At 68.3% G+C, this 19,374-nt stretch overlaps 1 protein-coding gene across 1 annotated transcript; it reads left to right on the top strand.

The window, feature by feature from the left end:
- Positions 1–1,494: 1,494 nt before the first annotated feature.
- LOC148590483 (solute carrier family 2, facilitated glucose transporter member 4-like) lies at positions 1,495–19,358 on the top strand (the record flags this gene model as incomplete). The annotated part of the gene is made up of 11 exons (XM_088538995.1): positions 1,495–1,617; positions 2,922–3,082; positions 4,401–4,525; positions 6,029–6,070; positions 6,867–6,940; positions 7,623–7,785; positions 10,056–10,237; positions 12,299–12,403; positions 14,462–14,563; positions 16,972–17,169; positions 19,170–19,358. Coding segments are annotated over 11 exons (1,464 nt in total), but the record flags the coding sequence as incomplete, so codon positions are not given.
- Positions 19,359–19,374: the final 16 nt, after the last annotated feature.

Genomic DNA, 19,374 nt, shown 5'->3' with positions numbered 1-19,374 from the left:
CCATTCCCAACCCCATTCCCATCCCCGTTCCTGTCCCTGATCCCCCTTTCCCATTCCCATTCCCAATTCGAATTCCCGTCCCCGCTCCCCCTTTCCCATCCCTGATCCCCATTCCCCGTCCCCCCATTCCCATCCCTTAACCCCATTCCCAATCCCCATTCCCATCCCGCACTCCCATCCCCATCCCCATTCCCGATCCCCGTTCCTGTCCCCGATCCCCATTCCCGGATCCTGATCCTGGTTCCCCTTTCCCATCCCCGATCCCCTTTCCCATTCTAATTCCCTGATCCCCATTCCCATCCCTGTTCCTGATCCTGGATCCCCATTCCCGGATCCCCACCTGCATTCCCGGATTCCATTCCTGACCCCTGTTCCCATTCCCAGATCCCCATTCCCGGATCCCCGATCCCAATCCCGGATCCCTGTTCCCATTCCTGGATCCCCATTCCCGGATCCCTGATCCCGGATCCCGGATCCCTGATCCCGGATCCCCGTTCCCGGATCCCAGATCCCCATTCCCATTCCCGGATCCCCATTCCCGATCCCCATTCCCGATCCCGATCCTGGATCCCCATTCCCATTCCTGGATCCCCATTCCCGGATCCCCATTCCCAGATCCCCATTCCCAGATCCCCATTCCCGATCCCGGATCCCCATTCCCATTCCCAGATCCCCATTCCCGGATCCCCATTCCCGATCCCCATTCCCGATCCCAGATCCCCATTCCCGGATCCCCATTCCCATTCCCATTCCCGGATCCCATTCCCGTTCCCGCAGGAGGAGGCGGAGCTCCCCCCGGATCCCCATTCCCATCCCCATTCCCATCCCCATTCCCATTCCCGTTCCCATTCCCGTTCCCGTTCCCGTTCCCATTCCCATCCCCATTCCCATTCCCGTTCCCATTCCCGATCCCGTTCCATTCCCGTTCCCATTCCCATTCCCATTCCCGATCCCAGATCCCCATTCCCAATCCCGCAGGAGGAGGCGGAGCTCCCCCCGGATCCCCATTCCCATTCCCGATCCCATTCCCGATCCCATTCCCATTCCCAATCCCGCAGGAGGAGGCGGAGCTCCCCCGGATCCCCATTCCCGTTCCCATTCCCGATCCCATTCCCATTCCCATTCCCATTCCCGTTCCCATTCCCGCAGGAGGAGGCGGAGCTCCCCCCGGATCCCCATTCCCGTTCCCATTCCCGATCCCATTCCCATTCCCATTCCCATTCCCGTTCCCGCAGGAGGAGGCGGAGCTCCCCCCGGATCCCCATTCCCATTCCCATTCCCATTCCCGATCCCGGATCCCCATTCCCGTTCCCATTCCCGATCCCATTCCCGTTCCCATTCCCATTCCCATTCCCGATCCCATTCCCATTCCCGATCCCGGATCCCCATTCCCATTCCCATTCCCGATCCCATTCCCGTTCCCATTCCCATTCCCATTCCCGATCCCGGATCCCATTCCCGCTCCCATTCCCATTCCCGATCCCGTTCCCGCAGGAGGAGCCGGAGCTCCCCCCGGATCCGGGCCTCTCTCCCACTCTGGCCCTGTCCGTGTTCGCGGCCGTCCTGGGCTCGCTGCAGTTCGGCTACCACCTGGGGGTCATCAACGCGCCGCAGAAGGTGGGGCTGCCCCATAGCGCCCCATAGCGCCCCATAGCCGACCCATAGCGCCCCACAGCGACCCACAGCGCCCCATAGCACCCCACGGCTGCCCCATAGCTGCCCCATAGCACCCCATAGTGTCCCACGGCTGCCCCATAGCCGACCCATAGCCGACCCATAGCCGACCCATGGCTGCCCCACGGCGCCCCATAGCGCCCCACGGCTGCCCCATAGCGCCCCATAGTGCCCCATGGCTGCCCCATAGCTGCCCCATAGCCGCCCCATAGCTGCCCCATAGCTGCCCCACGGCCGCCCCACACTGCCCAATAGCCGCCCCATAGCTGCCCCACGGCCGCCCCATAGCCACCCCATAGCGCCCCATAGCCACCCCATAGCTGCCCCATAGCCGCCCCACACTGCCCAATAGCCGCCCCATAGCTGCCCCACGGCCGCCCCATAGCTGCCCCATAGCTGCCCCATAGCCGCCCCACACTGCCCCATGGCTGCCCCATAGCTGCCCCATAGCCGCCCCACGGCCGCCCCATAGTGCCCCACACTGCCCCATAGCTGCCCCACGGCCGCCCCGCAGGTGCTGGAGGCCGAGTACAACGCCACGTGGCAGCAGACGTGGGGGGCGCCGCCGCCCCATAGCGCCCCATAGCGCCCCATAGCCGCCCCATAGCCGCCCCATAGCCGCCCCATAGCGCCCCCCACCCGCAGGTGCTGGAGGCCGAGTACAACGCCACCTGGCAGCAGACGTGGGGGGCGCCGCCGCCCCATAGCGCCCCATAGCCACCCCACACTGCCCCATAGCTGCCCCATAGCGCCCCATAGCTGCCCCACGGCCGCCCCATAGCGCCCCCCGCCGCCCCACAGGTGCTGGAGGCCGAGTACAACGCGACCTGGCAGCAGACGTGGGGGGCGCCGCCGCCCCATAGCGCCCCATAGCCGACCCATGGCTGCCCCACAGTGCCCCATAGCCACCCCATAGCTGCCCCACGGCGCCCCATAGCTGCTCCACAGCTACCCCATAGCCGCCCCACACTGCCCCATAGCGCCCCATAGCTGCCCCATAGCCGCCCCATAGCCGCCCCACAGCGCCCCATAGCCGCCCCACACTGCCCCATAGCCGCCCCATAGCGCCCCATAGCCGCCCCACAGCGCCCCATAGCCGCCCCACACTGCCCCATAGTGCCCCACACTGCCCCATAGCCGCCCCACAGCGCCCCATAGCCGCCCCACACTGCCCCATAGTGCCCCACACTGCCCCATAGCCGCCCCATAGCTGCCCCATAGTGCCCCACAGCGCCCCCCACCCGCAGGTGCTGGAGGCCGAGTACAACGCCACGTGGCAGCAGACGTGGGGGGCGCCGCCGCCCCCCGGGGCCATCGCGACGCTCTGGGCGCTCTCGGTCGCCATCTTCTCCGTGGGTGGCATGGCCGCCGCGCCCGCCGTGGCCGTCATGGCCGACCGCCTGGGCAGGTGGGCGGGGCCTCGGCCGGGGGCGGGGTCGGGGGCGAGGCCTCGGGGTGGGGCGGGGCCTCGGGGGGCGGGGCCAGGAGGGGCCGGGGCGGGGCCTCGAGGGGGTGGGGGGAGCCAGGGGTGGGGCCTAGAGAGGGCGGGACCAAAAGGGATCAGGGGCGGGGCCATGAGGGGGCGGGGCATCGAGGGGATCCGGGCAGGGTCCCGCTAGGCGATGCTGTGAGGGGGCGGGGCCTAGAGGGGAGGGGCCTTTGAGGGGGCGGGGCCATGGAGACCCCGGGGGCGGGTGGGAGCTCTGGGGGCGGGGCCTCGAGGGGGCGGGGCCGCGGGGTGGGGACTCCGGGGGGCGGGGCCGGGTGCGGCACAAGATGGGGGAGGGGGCGTGGCCTCGGCGGGGGCGGGGTCTGGAAAGGGTGTGGGATAAGGAGGGGCGGGGCCTGAGCGAAGGGGGGATGGTTTGCGGAGGGGCGTGGCCTGGGTAGGGGGCGGGGTCTAAGGAGGGGTGTGGGGGGGAGGGGCGTGGCCTAGGGCAGGGGGGTGATCTGGGGGGCGGGGTCTGGGTGGAGGGGTGGGCGTGGTCTGGGGAGAGGGTGTGGCCTGTTTAGTGGGCGTGGTCTAGGAGGGGGCGTGGCCTAACGGGAGACGTCACCTAAGGTGGGATAGATGGGGTGGGGTATCGAAGGGGCGGGGCCTAAGGAAGGGGCGTGGCAAAGGGGGTGGGGCCAATGAAGAGGCGTCATGGAGGATGGGGCGACAGTGGGGGGCGGGGCTAAGGGAGGGGAGCCCCGTAGGGGGCGTGGCCGATAAAAGGGGGTGGGGCCAGAGAGGAGGGGTGCCGTGACGGTGGGGGCGTGGCTAGGGAGGGGCGAATAGGGGCGGGGCTAATGGGGGCGGGACAAATGAGAGCGGGGATAATGGGGGTGGGGCGAATGGGGGCGGGGCAAGGGGGGAATGTGGGGCGGGGCTAATGGGGCAGGGTGAATGGAGGGCGTGGCTAATGGAGGCGGGGATATCAGGGGCGGGGCTAATGGAGGAGAATGGAGGTGGGGCTAATGGAGGGCGGGGCTAATGGGGGCGGGGGCTAACAGAGGTGAATGGGGATGGGGTGAGTGGAGGGCGGGGCTAATCGGGGCGGGGCTAACGGAGGCAACTGGGGGCGGGGCGAATGGAGGGCGGGGCGAATGGAGGGCGGGGCTAGGGGCGGGGCTGTGGTGGGGCCCCAATGGGGCAGCCCTTGGGGGGTGGGAGGAGGCGCAAGGGGCGTGTCCGGGGGGGTGGGCGTGTCCGGGGGGCGTGTCCGTGCTGACGTCACCCGCAGGCGGGGCGCCCTGGCCGCCAGCTCCGCCCTGGCCTTCGCGGGGGGGGGGCTCCTGGCGCTGGCCAAGCTGGGCCCGACCTACGGGCTGGTGATCCCGGGACGGCTGTTGGCCGGGGCGCACGCAGGTGTGTGGGAACAGCCGGAAACACCCGGGAACAGCCGGGAACACCCCTGTGTGTGTGTGTGTGTGTGTGTGTGTGAGCTACGGGCTGGTGATCCCGGGACGGCTGTTGGCCGGGGCGCACGCAGGTGTGTGGGAACAGCTGGGAACACCCGGGAACACCCGGAAACACCCGTGTGTGTGTGCGGGAACACCCCTGTGTGTGTGTGTGTGTGTGTGAGAGCTACGGGCTGGTGATCCCGGGACGGCTGTTGGCCGGGGCGCACGCAGGTGTGTGCGAACAGCCGGAAACACCCGGGAACAGCCGGAAACACCCGTGTGTGTGTGCGGGAACACCCCTGTGTGTGTGTGTGTGTGTGTGTGTGTGTGAGCTACGGGCTGGTGATCCCGGGACGGCTGTTGGCCGGGGCGCACGCAGGTGTGTGGGAACAGCCGGAAACACCGGGAACAGCCGGAAACACCCGTGTGTGTGTGCGGGAACACCCCTGTGTGTGTGTGTGTGTGTGTGTGTGTGTGAGCTACGGGCTGGTGATCCCGGGACGGCTGTTGGCCGGGGCGCACGCAGGTGTGTGCGGGTGTGCGGGAACAGCCGGAAACACCCGGGAACAGCCGTGTGTGTGTGTGGGGAACAGCCGGAAACACCCGTGTGTGTGTGTGTGTGAGAGCTACGGGCTGGTGATCCCGGGACGGCTGTTGGCCGGGGCGCACGCAGGTGTGTGCGGAACAGCCGGAAACACCCGGGAACACCCGTGTGTGTGTGGGGGAACAGCCGGAAACACCCGTGTGTGTGTGTGTGTGTGTGTGTGTGAGAGAGCTACGGGCTGGTGATCCCGGGACGGCTGTTGGCCGGGGCGCACGCAGGTGTGTGGGAACAGCCGGAAACAGCCGGAAACACCCGTGTGTGTGTGTGTGCGGGAACAGCCGGGAACACCTGTGTGTGTGTGTGCGGGAACAGCCGGGAACACCCGGGAACACCCGGAAACACCCGTGTGTGTGTGCGGGAACAGCCGGGAACACCCCGTGTGTGTGTGTGTGTGTGTGTGTGTGAGAGCTACGGGCTGGTGATCCCGGGACGGCTGTTGGCCGGGGCGCACGCAGGTGTGTGGGAACAGCCGGGAACACCCGGAAACACCCGTGTGTGTGTGTGCGGAACAGCCGGAAACACCCGGGAACACCCGTGTGTGTGTGTGTGTGTGTGTGTGTGTGTGTAACCTACGGGCTGGTGATCCCGGGACAGCTGTTGGCCGGGGCGCACGCAGGTGTGTGCGGGTGTGCGGGAACGTCCGGGTGTGCGGGAACGTCCGGGAACACCCCTGTGCGTGTGTGTGTGTGCAGGGGAACACCCGTGTGCGTGCGGGGGACACATGTGCGGGGGGGTCCGCCTGTGTCCCCATGTCCCCGCACACCCGTGTCCCTGTGTCCCTGCACATGCATGTCCCCCCATACCCAAACCATCACGTGTCCCCAATGTGTCCCCATGTCCCCACACGTGTCCCCATGTCCCCAGGGCTGTCCTCGGGCCTCGTCCCCATGTACGTGGGGGAGCTGGCACCCACACGTGTCCCTGTGTCCATGACATGTCCCCATGTCCCCACACGTGTCCCCATGTCCCCCCATGTCCCCAACGTGTCCCCATGTCCCCCCCTGTCCCCAGGGCTGTCCTCGGGCCTCGTCCCCATGTACGTGGGGGAGCTGGTGCCCACGCATGTCCCCATGTGTCCCCATGTCCCATGTCCCTGACGTGTCCCCATGTCCCCATGTCCCCACATGCCCCCATGTGTCCCCATGTGTCCCCACACGTGTCCCCCTGTCCCCAGGGTTGTCATCGGGGCTGGTCCCCATGTACGTGGGGGAGCTGGTGCCCACGCGTGTCCCCGTGTCCCCATGTCCCCAATGTGTCCCCATGTCCCCAACGTGTCCCCATGTCCCCAGGGCTGTCGTCGGGGCTCGTCCCCATGTACATGGGGGAGCTGGCACCCATGCCTGTCCCATGTCCCCATGCGTGTCCCCGTGTCCATGACATGTCCCCATGTCCCCAATGTGTCCCCATGTCCCCACATGTCCCCATGTCCCCATGTCCCCACACGTGTCCCCATGTCCCTGACGTGTCCCCATGTCCCCACATGTCCCCATGTCCCCACATGTCCCCAACGTGTCCCCTGTCCCCAGGGCTGTCCTCGGGCCTCGTCTCCATGTACGTGGGGGAGCTGGTGCCCACGCGTGTCCCCATGTCCCCATGTCCATGACATGTCCCCATGTCCCCACGTGTCCCCATGTCCCCAACGTGTCCCCCCCTGTCCCCAGGGCTGTCCTCGGGCCTCGTCCCCATGTACGTGGGGAACTGTCCCCCACGCGGCTCCGCGGGGCCCTGGGGACCCTGCACCAAGTGGCCGTCGTCACCGGGATCCTGGGGGCCCAGGTGGGCAACGGGGGCAACAAGGGGGGCAACGGGGGGGCCGGGGGCAATTGGGAGGGCTGGGGGTAATGGGAGGTCCTTGGGGGCAATGGGGGCAAAAAGGAGGCATTGGGGGGCAATTGAGGGGGTTGGGGGCAAAAAGGGGACAATGGGGGGCAAAAAAAAGGGGGCTGGGGGCAATTGAGGGGGATGGGGCAAAATGGGGGGCAATTGGGTGGTTGGGCGTGATGGGGGGATCCCTGGGGGCAATGGGGGCAAAAAGGGGGGGCTGGGGGCAATTGGGGGGGTTGGGGGCAAGTGGGGAGCAAGGGAGGGCAAAAAGGGGGCAATGGGGGGTTTAAGAGTCAATGGGGGGCAAAAAAAGGGGTACGGGGCAATTGGGGGGGCAATGGGGGGCAATGGGGGCAAAAAGCGGGGGTTTGGGGGCAATTGAGGGGTTGGGGGGACCCCGTGTGCTAATGGCCCCCCATGTCTCCGTGTCCCCCCATGTCCCCGTGTGTCCCCACGTGTCCCCGTGTCCTCTTGTCCCCCCATGTCCCCATCTCCCTCTGTGTCCCCATGTGCCCCTGTGTCCTCCGTGTCCCCCTATCCCCTTGTGTCCCCCCCGTCCCCCCGTGTCCCCCCGTGTCCCCCGTGTCCCCCATGTCCCCCATGTCCCCCCCGTCCCCCCCCGCCCCCCCCGCAGGTCCTGGGTCTCCCGGCTCTCCTGGGCTCCCCCCGGCTCTGGCCGCTCCTCCTGGCCCTCCCGCTGCTCCCGGCCGCGCTGCAGTCGCTGCTGCTGCCGCTGTGTCCGGAGAGCCCGCGCTTCCTGCTGCGGGGGCGGGGCCAGCGCGGCGCCGCCCTGCACAGTGAGACCCGCCCCCGCCCCGCCCCCTGCGGACCCGCCCCCCGCCCCGCCCCCGGACCCGCCCCCTGCGGCCCCGCCCCCCGGCCCCGGCCCCGCCGCCCGCCCCCTGCCTGCGGACCTGCCCCCGGACCCGCCCCCTACCTCGGACCCGCCCCCTACCTCGGACCCGCCCCCTGCCTGCAGCCCCGCCCCCTGCCTGCAGCCCCCCTCCCGGCCGCGGCCCCGCCCCCGCCCCTGCCGCGGCCACGCCCCCGAACCCACCCCCCGCGCACCTGCCCCCCGGACCCGCCCCCTGCCGTGGACCCGCCCTCTGCAGCCCCGCCCCTGAAGCCCCGCCCCCCACCGCGGACCCGCCCCTGGCCCCGCCCCCTGCTCACGGCGCCTGCCTGCAGCCCCGCCCCCTGCCCGTGGACTCGCCCCCGGCCCCCCCCGCCGCGGCCCCGCCTTCACAGGGAGGCGGCCCCGCCACGTGGACCCGCCCCCTCCCTGTGGACCCACCCCCATGGACCCGCCCCCTCCCCGCGGCCCCGCCCCCTCCCGCGGCCCCGCCCCCTCTCAGCGACCCCACCCCCCCGCCGCAGCCTCCCCCTCCCCACTGCCTCCCCCTCCCTGCAGCCCTCCAGCCTCCTCCTCCTCCCTCCATCCTCCTCCTCCCTCCATCCTCCTCCTCCCTCCATCCTCCTCTTCCCTCCTTCCCTCCATCCTCCTCCTCCCTCCATCCTCCTCCTCCCTCCATCCTCCTCTTCCCTCCTTCCCTCCATCCTCCTCCTCCCTCCATCCTCCTCCCTCCTTCCCTCCATCCTCCTCCTCCCTCCATCCTCCTCCTCCTTCCCTCCATCCTCCTCCTCCCTCCATCCTCCTCCTCCCTCCATCCTCCTCCCTCCATCCTCCTCCTCCCTCCTTCCCTCCATCCAACCCTCTCCCCAGCTCCTCCTCCCATCCCAGCTTCCCTCCCTCCCTTCCACGCTCCACCCAACCCCCTCTCCATCCCTGCTTCCTTCTACCCCTTCCCCCTCCCCTCCCTCCTCCCTCCCTCCTCCTCCTTCCTCCCTCCCCCCTCCCTCCCTCCCTCCTTCCCTCCCTCCCCCCTTCTCCCGATCCCTCCTCCGTCCCTCCCTCCTCCATCCTCCCTCTCTCCTCCCTCCCTCCCTTCTTTCCTCCCTCCCTCCCTCCCTCCCTCCTTCCCGGGGCGGGGCCACATTCCCGTCCCTCCCCCTCTAACCAGGCTCCTCCCTCTCTCTCTGTCCCTGCCCCCCCCCGTCCCTCTGTCCGTCCGCACCCCCTCCCCTGTCCCCGTCCCCTCTGTCCCTTCATGTCCCCCTGTCCCTCCGTGTCCCCTTGTCCCCCCCGTGTCCTCCTGTCCCTCCGTGTCCCCTTGTCCATCCCTGTCCCTTCAATGTCCCCCGTTCCTTCCCTATCCCCATCCCCCCATGTCCCCCCCGTGTCCCCGTGTCCCCCCGTGTCTCCATGTCACCCTGTCCCCGTGTCCCCTGTGTCCCCCCATGTCCCCTCCATCCCTGTCCCTCCCGTGTCCCCTGTGTCTTGCCGGGCCCCCTGTGCGTCCCTGTGTGTCCTCGTGTCCCCTTGTCTCTCCTGTGTCCCCATGTCCCCCATGTGTCTCTCTATGTCCCCATGTGTCCCCATGTGTCCCCGTGTCCCGCGCCTCCGTGTCCCCCCCGTGTCTCCCTGTGTCCCCATGTGTCCCCATGTGTCCACGTGTCCCCCGTCTCCATGTCCCCGTGTCCCCCCATGTCCCCTTGTCCCTCCTGTCCTCGCCCCCGTGACCCCCCCCGGCCCCCGTCTCCATGTCCCTCTGTGTCTCCTTGTGTCCCTGTGTCCCCCTGTGTCCCTGCGTGTCCCCGCGTGTGTCCTCGTGTGTCCCCATGTCCCCGTGTCTCCCTGTCCCTGTATCCCCCCCATGACCCCACCGTGTCCCCGCCCCCCCCGTGTCCCCCGTCTCCGTGTCCCCCCGTGTCCCCCTGTCCCCCCCGTGTTCCCCCTGTCCCTCCCCCGTCTCCGTGTCCCCCCATGTCCCCCTGTCCTCTTTGTCCCCGCCCCCCCGTGTCCCCCCGTCCCCCCGTCCCCCCGCCCCCCGTGTTCCCGTGTCCCCCCGTGTCCCCCTGTCCCCCCCCTTGTCCCCGTGTCCCTGTGCTCCCCCGTGCCCCCCCGTCCCCGCCCCCCCCGTGTCCCCCTGTCCCCCCGTGTTCCCCCGTGTCCCCGCCCCCCGTGTCCCCGCCCCCCCGTGTCCCCGCCCCCTTCCCCCCCCCCCAGGCCTGTCCCGCCTCGTGGGCCCGGCGGCGGCGGCGCCGGCGCTGGCGGCGCTGGAGGCCGAGGGGGGCCCGGCCCGGGCCGCCCGCCCGGGGCTGCTCCAGCTGCTCTCGCGGCGCTACCGGCAGCCGCTGGCGGTGGCGCTGGGGCTGCAGCTGGCGCAGCAGCTGTCCGGGATCAACGCGGTGAGGGGCGGGGCTAAAGGGAAAGGGGCGGGGCTAAGGGGATAGGGGGCGGGGCCACGGGGAGCGGGGGCGCTGGGGCTGCAGCTGGCGCAGCAGCTGTCCGGGATCAACGCGGTGAGGGGCGGGGCTAAAGGACGAGGGGCGGGGCTAAACACCGGGGGCGGGGCTAAACACCTGGGGGCGGGGCCACGGGGGGCGGGGGCGCTGGGGCTGCAGCTGGCGCAGCAGCTGTCCGGGATCAACGCGGTGAGGGGCGGGGCTAACGGGAAAGGGGCGGGGCTAAACACCGGGGGCGGGGCTAAACACCTGGGGGCGGGGCCACGGGGAGCGGGGGCGCTGGGGCTGCAGCTGGCGCGGCAGCTGTCCGGGATCAACGCGGTGAGGGGCGGGGCTAACGGGAAATGGGGCGGGGCTAAACACCGGGGGGCGGGGCCACGGGGAGCGGGGGCGCTGGGGCTGCAGCTGGCGCAGCAGCTGTCCGGGATCAACGCGGTGAGGGGCGGGGCTAAACACCGGGGGGCGGGGCTAAACACCGGGGGGCGGGGCCACGGGGAGCGGGGGCGCTGGGGCTGCAGCTGGCGCAGCAGCTGTCCGGGATCAACGCGGTGAGGGGGGGGGCTAGCGGGAAAGGGGCGGGGCTAAACACCTGGGGGCGGGGCTAAGGGGGTGAGGGGGCGGGGCCACGGGGAGTGGGGGTGCTGGGGCTGCAGCTGGCGCAGCAGCTGTCCGGGATCAACGCGGTGAGGGGCGGGGCTAGCGGGAAAGGGGCGGGGCTAAACACCGGGGGCGGGGCCACGGGGAGCAGGGGCGCTGGGGCTGCAGCTGGCGCAGCAGCTGTCCGGGATCAACGCGGTGAGGGGCGGGGCTAGCGGGAAAGGGGCGGGGCTAATGGGATGAGGGGGCGGGGCTAAACACCGGGGGCGGGGCTAAGGGGATGAGGGGGCGGGGCTAAACACCGGGGGGCGGGGCCACGGGGAGCGGGGGCGCTGGGGCTGCAGCTGGCGCAGCAGCTGTCCGGGATCAACGCGGTGAGGGGCGGGGCTAACGGGAAAGGGGCGGGGCTAAACACCGGGGGGCGGGGCCACGGGGAGCGGGGGCGCTGGGGCTGCAGCTGGCGCAGCAGCTGTCCGGGATCAACGCGGTGAGGGGGCGGGGCTAAACACCGGGGGCGGGGCTAAGGGGATGAGGGGGCGGGGCCACGGGGAGCGGTGGCGCTGGGGCTGCAGCTGTCCGGGATCAACGTGGCGAGCGGGGGCGGGGCCACGGGGGGCGGCGCCACGGGAGGCGGGGCCAAATGGGGAGCGGGGACAGGGAGGGTAGGACCATTGGGTTAGAGGGGGCGGGGCTCCAGGGGGCGGGGCACCGAGGCCATCAATGCAATAAAGACCTGGGCACCTAGAGTGGGGGGGGCGGGGCTGCGGGGCGGGGCTAGAGAGGCGGGGCTAGAGGGGTGGGTCTGCGGGGGCGGGGCCAGAAGGGGGGGTGGCATGAGGCAGAGAACCTCGATGGGGCGGGGCCTCGATGGGGCGGGGCCTCCAGGGGTAGGGATGTGGGGGTGGAGCCTCAGGGAGAGGGCTAAGGGTCTACAAGGGGTGGGGCTAAAGGGGGCGGGGCCAAGGGACGGGGCTATGGGGGTGGGGCCTCTGGGATGAGGGCGGGGCATTTGGGGCGGGAGCTGTGGGGGGCGGGGCCTTGGAGGCCAGGATCCGCCCCCCCCGGGAGCAGGACATTGGGGGTGGGACTTAAGGGGGCGGGGCCGCATAGGGGCGGGGCCTATAGGGGCGGGTCTGGGTGATTAGGGCGGGGCCTAATGGGGATGGGGCTTCATGGGGAAGGGCATCATGGGGCGGGGCTTCATGGGGAGGGGCTTCATGGGGCGGGGCTTCATGGGGGCGGGGTTTCATGGGGGGAGGTCCCAGGAGCCCCCCCCCCCGACAGGGCCGTGGCTTCAAGGGGAGGGGCTTCACGGTGGCAGGGGGCGGAGCCTAACGGGAGGGGGCCACTGGGGCGGGGCTCGTGGAAGGGGGCGTGTCCTCGCGCTGACCCCGCCCCCCTCCCCAGATCTTCTACTACTCGACGTCCATCTTTGAGCGGGCGGGGCTGGCGGAACCGGCCTACGCCACCATCGGCGTCGGCGCCGTCAACGTGGCGGCCACCGTGGCCTCGGTGAGCGCCGGGGACCCCGTGGCGGTGGTGGCCGTCCCGTGGTGTCACCACGTCCCCATGGTGTCCCCATGTCCCCATGGTGTCCCCATGTCCCCCCATGGTGGTGGTGGCCATCCCATGGTGTCCCCATGTCCCCATGGTGGTGGCCGTCCCGTGGTGTCACCACGTCCCCATGGTGTCCCCATGTCCCCATGGTGTCCCCATGTCCCCCCCATGGTGGTGATGGCCATCCCATGGTGTCCCCATGTCCCCATGGTGGTGGCCGTCCCGTGGTGTCACCACGTCCCCATGGTGTCCCCATGTCCCCCCATGGTGGTGGTGGCCATCCCATGGTGTCCCCATGTCCCCATGGTGGTGGCCGTCCCGTGGTGTCACCACGTCCCCATGGTGTCCCCATGTCCCCATGGTGTCCCCATTTCCCCCCATGGTGGTGGTGGTGGCCATCCCATGGTGTCCCCACGTCCCCATGGTCCTCCGTGATGACTCCTAGAGCGTTGGTGGGCCCCATGTCCCCCCCATGGTGGTGGCCATCCCATGGTGTCCCCATGGTGGTGGCCGTCCCATGGTGTCCCCATGTCCCCATGGTGGTGGCCGTCCCGTGGTGTCACCACGTCCCCATGGTGTCCCCATGTCCCCATGGTGTCCCCATGTCCCCCCCATGATGGTGGTGGCCATCCCATGGTGTCCCCATGGTGGTGGCCGTCCCGTGGTGTCACCACGTCCCCATGGTGTCCCCATGGTGTCCCCATGGTGTCCCCATGTCCCCCCATGGTGGTGGTGGCCATCCCATGGTGTCCCCATGTCCCCATGGTGGTGGCCGTCCCATGGTGTCCCCATGTCCCCATGGTGTCCCCATGTCCCCCCATGCTGGTGGTGGCCATCCCATGGTGTCCCCATGTCCCCATGGTGGTGGCCGTCCCGTGGTGTCACCACGTCCCCATGATGTCCCCATGTCCCCATGGTGTCCCCATGTCACCCCATGGTGGTGGTGGTGGCCGTCCCATGGTGTCCCCACGTCCCCATGGTCCTCCGTGATGACTCCTAGAGCGTTGGTGGGCCCCATGTCCCCCCCATGGTGGTGGCCGTCCCATGGTGTCCCCATGGTCCTCCGTGATGATTCCTAGGGCGTTGATGGGCCCCATCTCCCCCCATGGTGGTGGCCATCCCATGGTGTCCCCATGTCCCCATGGTGGTGGCCATCCCATGGTGTCCCCATGTCTCCATAGTAGTGGCCATCCCATGGTGTCCCCTTGTGATGGTCCCCATGGTGGTGACCATCCCATGGTGGCCCCATGTCCCCATGGTAGTGGCCATCCTATGGTGGTCCCCATGTCCCCTCGTGATGGTCCCCATGGTGGTGGCCATCCCATGATGGTCCCCATGTCCCCTCATGATGGCCCCATGGTAGTGACCGTCCCCATGTCCCCATGGTCCTCCGTGATGATTCCCTGGGTGGTGGTGGTCCCCATGTCCCCACCCATGGTGGTGGCCATCCCATGGTGTCCCCATGTCTCCATAGTAGTGGCCATCCCATGGTGTCCCCATGTCCCCTTGTGATGGTCCCCATGGTGGTGGCCATCCCATGGTGTCCCCAGGTGTCCCCGTGTCCCTCCTGGTGTCCACATGTCCCCATATCCCCCGGTGTCACCGTGTACCTGCGGGTGTCCCCATATCCCCATGTTCCCCAGTGTCCCCGTGTCCCCACGAGTGTCCCCATGTCCTCCGGTGTCCCCCGGGTGTCCCCACGTCCCCGTGTCCCCGTGTCCCCACGAGTGTCCCCACATCCCTGTGTCCCCGCAGGTGTCCCCATGTCCCCTGTCCCGCGGTGTCCCCATGTCCCCATGTCCCCCTCCGTGTCCCCGTGTCCCCCGGTGTCCTGGTGTCCCCGTGAGTGTCCCCATGTCCCCATGTCCCGGTGTCCCCGTGGGTATCCCCATGTCCCCGTGTCCCCCATGTCCCCACGGGTGTCCCCATGTCCCCGTGTCCCGCGGTGTCCCCGTGGGTGTCCCCATGTCCCGGTGTCCCCGCGGGTGTCCCCATGTCCCGGTGTCCCCCCAGGTGTTCCTGGTGGAGCGCGCGGGGCGCCGCACGCTGCAGCTGCTGGGGCTGTTGGGGATGTTGGGCTGCGCCGTCACCCTCACCATCGCCCTCAACCTGCAGGTGAGCGGGGACACCCCGACACGCAACACCCGACACCGCGACACCCTGATAGACACCCCGACACGCAACACCCAACACCCCAAAACCAACACCCCAACACCCCAACATCCCGACACACAACACCCGATACCGACACCCTGACACCCTGATAGACACCCCGACACACAACACCCCATACTGACACCCTGACACCCCAACACCCCGACACCCAACACCCCATACTGACACCCTGATAGACACCCCGACACCCCAACATCCCGACACACAACACCTGATACCGACACCCCGACACCCTGATAGACACCGCGACACACAACACCCCATACTAACACCCTGACACCCCAACACCCCGACACCCTGACACACAACACCCCATACTGACACCCTGATAGACACCCCGACACCCCAATATCCCAACACACAACACCCGATACCGATACCCCGACACCCCAACACACAACACCCGATACCGACACCCTGACACCCTGATAGACACCCTGACATGCAACACCCTGACACCCTGACACCCCAATACCGACACCCCGACACCCTGATAGACACCCTGACACGCAACACCCGACACCCCAACACCCCGACACCCCAATATCCCAACACACAACACCCGATACCGACACCCCGACACCCCGACACTCAACACGCGACACCCTGACACCCTGATAGACACCCCGACACGCAACACCCGACACCCCGACACCCAATATTGACACCCCGACACCCCAACATCCCGACACACAACACCCGATACCGACACCCTGACACCCTGATAGACACCCCGACACACAACACCCCATACTGACACCCTGACACCCCAACACCCCGACACACAACACCTGATACCAACACCCCGACACCCTGATAGACACCCCGACACACAACACCCCATACTAACACCCTGACACCCCAACACCCCGACACCCTGACACACAACACCCCATACTGACACCCTGATAGACACCCCGACACCCCAACATCCCAACACACAACACCCGATACCGACACCCTGACACCCCAACACCCCGACACACAACACCCGATACCGATACCCCGACACACAACACACAACACCAAACACCGACACCCCAACACCCCAATATCCCGACACACAACACCCGATACCGACACCCTGACACCCCGATACCCAACACCCCGACACACAACACCCAACACTGACACCCCGACACCCCAACACCCCAATATCCCGACACACAACACCCGATACCGACACCCTGACACCCCAACACCCCAATACCCCGACACCCCAACACACAACACCCGATCCCTGACACCCTGACACCCCGACACCCCAATACTCTGATACCCTGACACCCCGACACACAACACCCCCAACACCCCGACACCCTGATACCCCAACACCCCGATACCTCAACACCCTGACACCCCAACACCCTGACACCCCAATACCCCAAATGCCCCAAATGCCCCCAATACTCTCCAGTTCTCACTCCCCCCAGCCCCCTGGGACCCCTAATTACCCCCCAGCTCCCAATACCCCCCAATTCCCCCCCCCAGTGCCCAGGGACCCCCAATTCACCCTGCAGCCCCAAATACCCCCCAACTCCCCCCTCCCACCGCAAATGCCCCCCATTTCCCCACCCTGGGACCCCCCCAGCCCCAAATGCCCCCCAATTCCCCCCAGCCCCTTGGGATCCCCCCCAGCCCTGAATACCCCCCAATTCCCCCCTCCCACCACAAATGCCCCCCAATTCCCCACCTGGGACCCCCCCAGCCCCAAATACCCCCCAATTCCCCCCCAGGCCCCTGGGACCCCCCCCCCACCAGCCCCCAATGGCCCCAAATGCCCCCAATTTCCCCCCCCCAGCCCCAAATACCCCCCAATTCCCACCTCCCACCACAAATGCCCCCCATTTCACCAGCCTAGGCCCCCCACCAACCCCCTGGGACCCCCAATTGCCCCCCAAGCCCCAAATGCCCCCCAATTCCCCCTCCAGGCCCCAATACACCCCAATTGCCCCTCCAGCCCCCAAATCCCCCCAATTCCCCACCCTGGGACCCCCCCAATGGCCCCAAATGCCCCCCAAATACCCCCCAATTCCCCCCTCCCACCCCAAATACCCCCCAAGTGCCCACCCTGGGGCCCCCCCCCAGCCCCCTGGGACCCCCCCCAGCCCCAAATACCCCCCAATTCCCCCAAATACCCCCCAATTCCCCCCCCAGCCCCCTGGGACCCCCCTCCCCAACCCGAATACCCCCCAATTACCCCCTCAGCCCCCAATTCCCCCCATTTTCCCCCAATTCCCCCCGTGTCCCCGCGGTGTCCCTGGTGCCAGTGACACTGGTGACACCACCGGTGACACGGGTGACACTGGTGACATGGGTGACATCGGTGACCCCGGTGACACCGGCAGGGCCCGGCGGGCGCCGCGCTCGGCCTGGCCGCCATCTTCGGCTTCGTGGCCTTCTTCGAGCTGGGCCCCGGGCCCATCCCCTGGTTCATGGTGGCCGAGCTGTTCCCGCAGGGCCCGCGGCCCGCGGCCATGGCCACCGCCAGCCTGGCCAACTGGGCCGCCAACTTCGCCGTGGGGATGGCGTTTCCTGCCATGGAGGTGAGGGGACATGGAGGGGACATGGGGACATGGAGGGACATTGTGGGGACATGGAGGGACATGGGGGGACATGGAGGGGACACCTGGGGACATGGGGACATGGGAGGGACATGGGGGGGACACCTGGGGATATGGGGGGGACATGGGGGGACATGGGGAGGACATGGAGGGGACATGGAGGGACATGGGGACATGGGGGGGACATGGGGGGGACACGGGGTGCCATGTCCCTGGCACCGCAGCGCACGCGGGCCACCGCTGTGTCCCCTGTCCCCATGTCTCCTCATATCCCCATGTCCCCATGTCCCCATGTCCCTGTCCCTGCAGCGCGTGCTGGGAGCCGCCGTGTCCCCATGTCCCTGATGTCCCTCCATGTCCCCTCATGTCCCCTGATGTCTCCATGTCCCCTCATGTCCCCTCAGCGGGCGCTGGGCACTGCCACGTTCCTGCTCTTCACGCTACTCCGTGTCCCCATGTCCCCTAATGTCCCCCCCATGTCCCCATGTCCCCTAATGTCCCCCCATGTCCCCCCATGTCCCTAATGTCCCCATGTCCCCCCATGTCCCCATGTCCCCCAATGTCCCCATGTCCTCCTGTGTCCCTGATGTTCCTAATGTCCCCATGTCCCCTCGTGTCCCCTCAGCGGTCCCTTGGCCCCACCGTGTTCCTGCTCTTCGCCTTCTTCCTGGCCTCCTTCGCGCTCTTCACCCACCTGCGGGTGCCCGAGACCCCATGTCCCCAATGTCCCCATGTCCCCATGTCCCCCCAATGTCCCCATGTCCCCCCATGTCCCTCATGTCCCCATGTCCCCTCGTGTCCCCTCAGCGGTCCCTGGGCCCCGCCGTGTTCCTGCTCTTCACACCGCTCTGTGTCCCCATGTCCCCCCATGTCCCTAATGTCCCCATGTCCCCCCATGTCCCCAATGTCCCCATGTCCCCCCATGTCCCCATGTCCCTCCATGTCCCTAATGTCCCCATGTCCCCCCATGTCCCCAATGTCCCCCTGTCCCCTAATGTCCCCATGTCCCCTCGTGTCCCCTCAGCGGTCCCTTGGCCCCGCCGTGTTCCTGCTCTTCGCCTTCTTCCTGGCCTCCTTCGCGCTCTTCACCCACCTGCGGGTGCCGAGACCCCATGTCCCCATGTCCCCAATGTCCCCATGTCCCCATGTCCCCATGTCCCCCTGTGTCCCTGTGTCCCTGATGTCCCTGATGTCCCCATGTCCCCTCGTGTCCCCTCAGCGGTCCCTGGGCCCCGCCGTGTTCCTGCTCTTCGCCTTCTTCCTGGCCTCCTTCGCGCTCTTCACCCACCTGCGGGTGCCCGAGACCCCATGTCCCCAATGTCCCCAATGTCCCCATGTCCCCCCCTGTTCCTAATGTCCCCTCGTGTCCCCTCAGCGGTCCCTTGGTCCTGCCGTGTTCCTGCTCTTCACACCGCTCTGTGTCCCCATGTCCCCCCATGTCCCCAATGTCCCCAATGTCCCCATGTCCCCCCATGTCCCCAATGTCCCCATGTCCCCAATGTCTCCATGTCCCCTCGTGTCCCCTCAGCGGTCGCTGGGCCCCGCCGTGTTCCTGCTCTTCGCTTTCTTCCTGGCCTCCTCCGCGCTCTTCACCCACCTGCGGGTGCCCGAGACCCCATGTCCCCATGTCCCCATGTCCCCATGGTGTCCCCATGTCCCCTCATGTCCCTAATGTCCCCATGTCCCCTCGTGTCCCCTCAGCGGTCCCTGGGCCCCGCCGTGTTCCTGCTCTTCGCCTTCTTCCTGGCCTCCTTCGCGCTCTTCACCCACCTGCGGGTGCCGAGACCCCATGTCCCCAATGTCCCCATGTCCCCATGTCCCCCCATGTCCCTCATGTCCCCATGTCCCCTCGTGTCCCCTCAGCGGTCCCTGGGTCCCGCCGTGTTCCTGCTCTTCACACCGCTCTGTGTCCCCATGTCCCCCCATGTCCCCATGTCCCCCTGTGTCCCTGATGTCCCTAATGTCCCCTCGTGTCCCCTCAGCGGTCCCTGGGCCCCGCCGTGTTCCTGCTCTTCGCCTTCTTCCTGGCCTCCTTCGCCCTCTTCACCCACCTGCGGGTGCCCGAGACCCGCGGCCGGACGTTCGAGGAGGTGGCGGCCGCCATGGGGCACCCGGAGCCGCTGCTGCCACCGGGGGACAAGGAGCTGCAGCCGCTGCCGGCCACCGAGTGACACCGGGTGACACCGG

The sequence above is a fragment of the Tinamus guttatus genome, unplaced genomic scaffold (assembly GCF_059628265.1).
Source record: "Tinamus guttatus ecotype Peru unplaced genomic scaffold, ASM5962826v1 Tinamus_guttatus_pri_ptg001315l, whole genome shotgun sequence".
Classification (NCBI taxonomy): domain Eukaryota; kingdom Metazoa; phylum Chordata; class Aves; order Tinamiformes; family Tinamidae; genus Tinamus; species Tinamus guttatus.
Note: the sequence above shows the minus strand (reverse complement) of the source record. Positions and strands in the feature narration are given on the sequence as shown.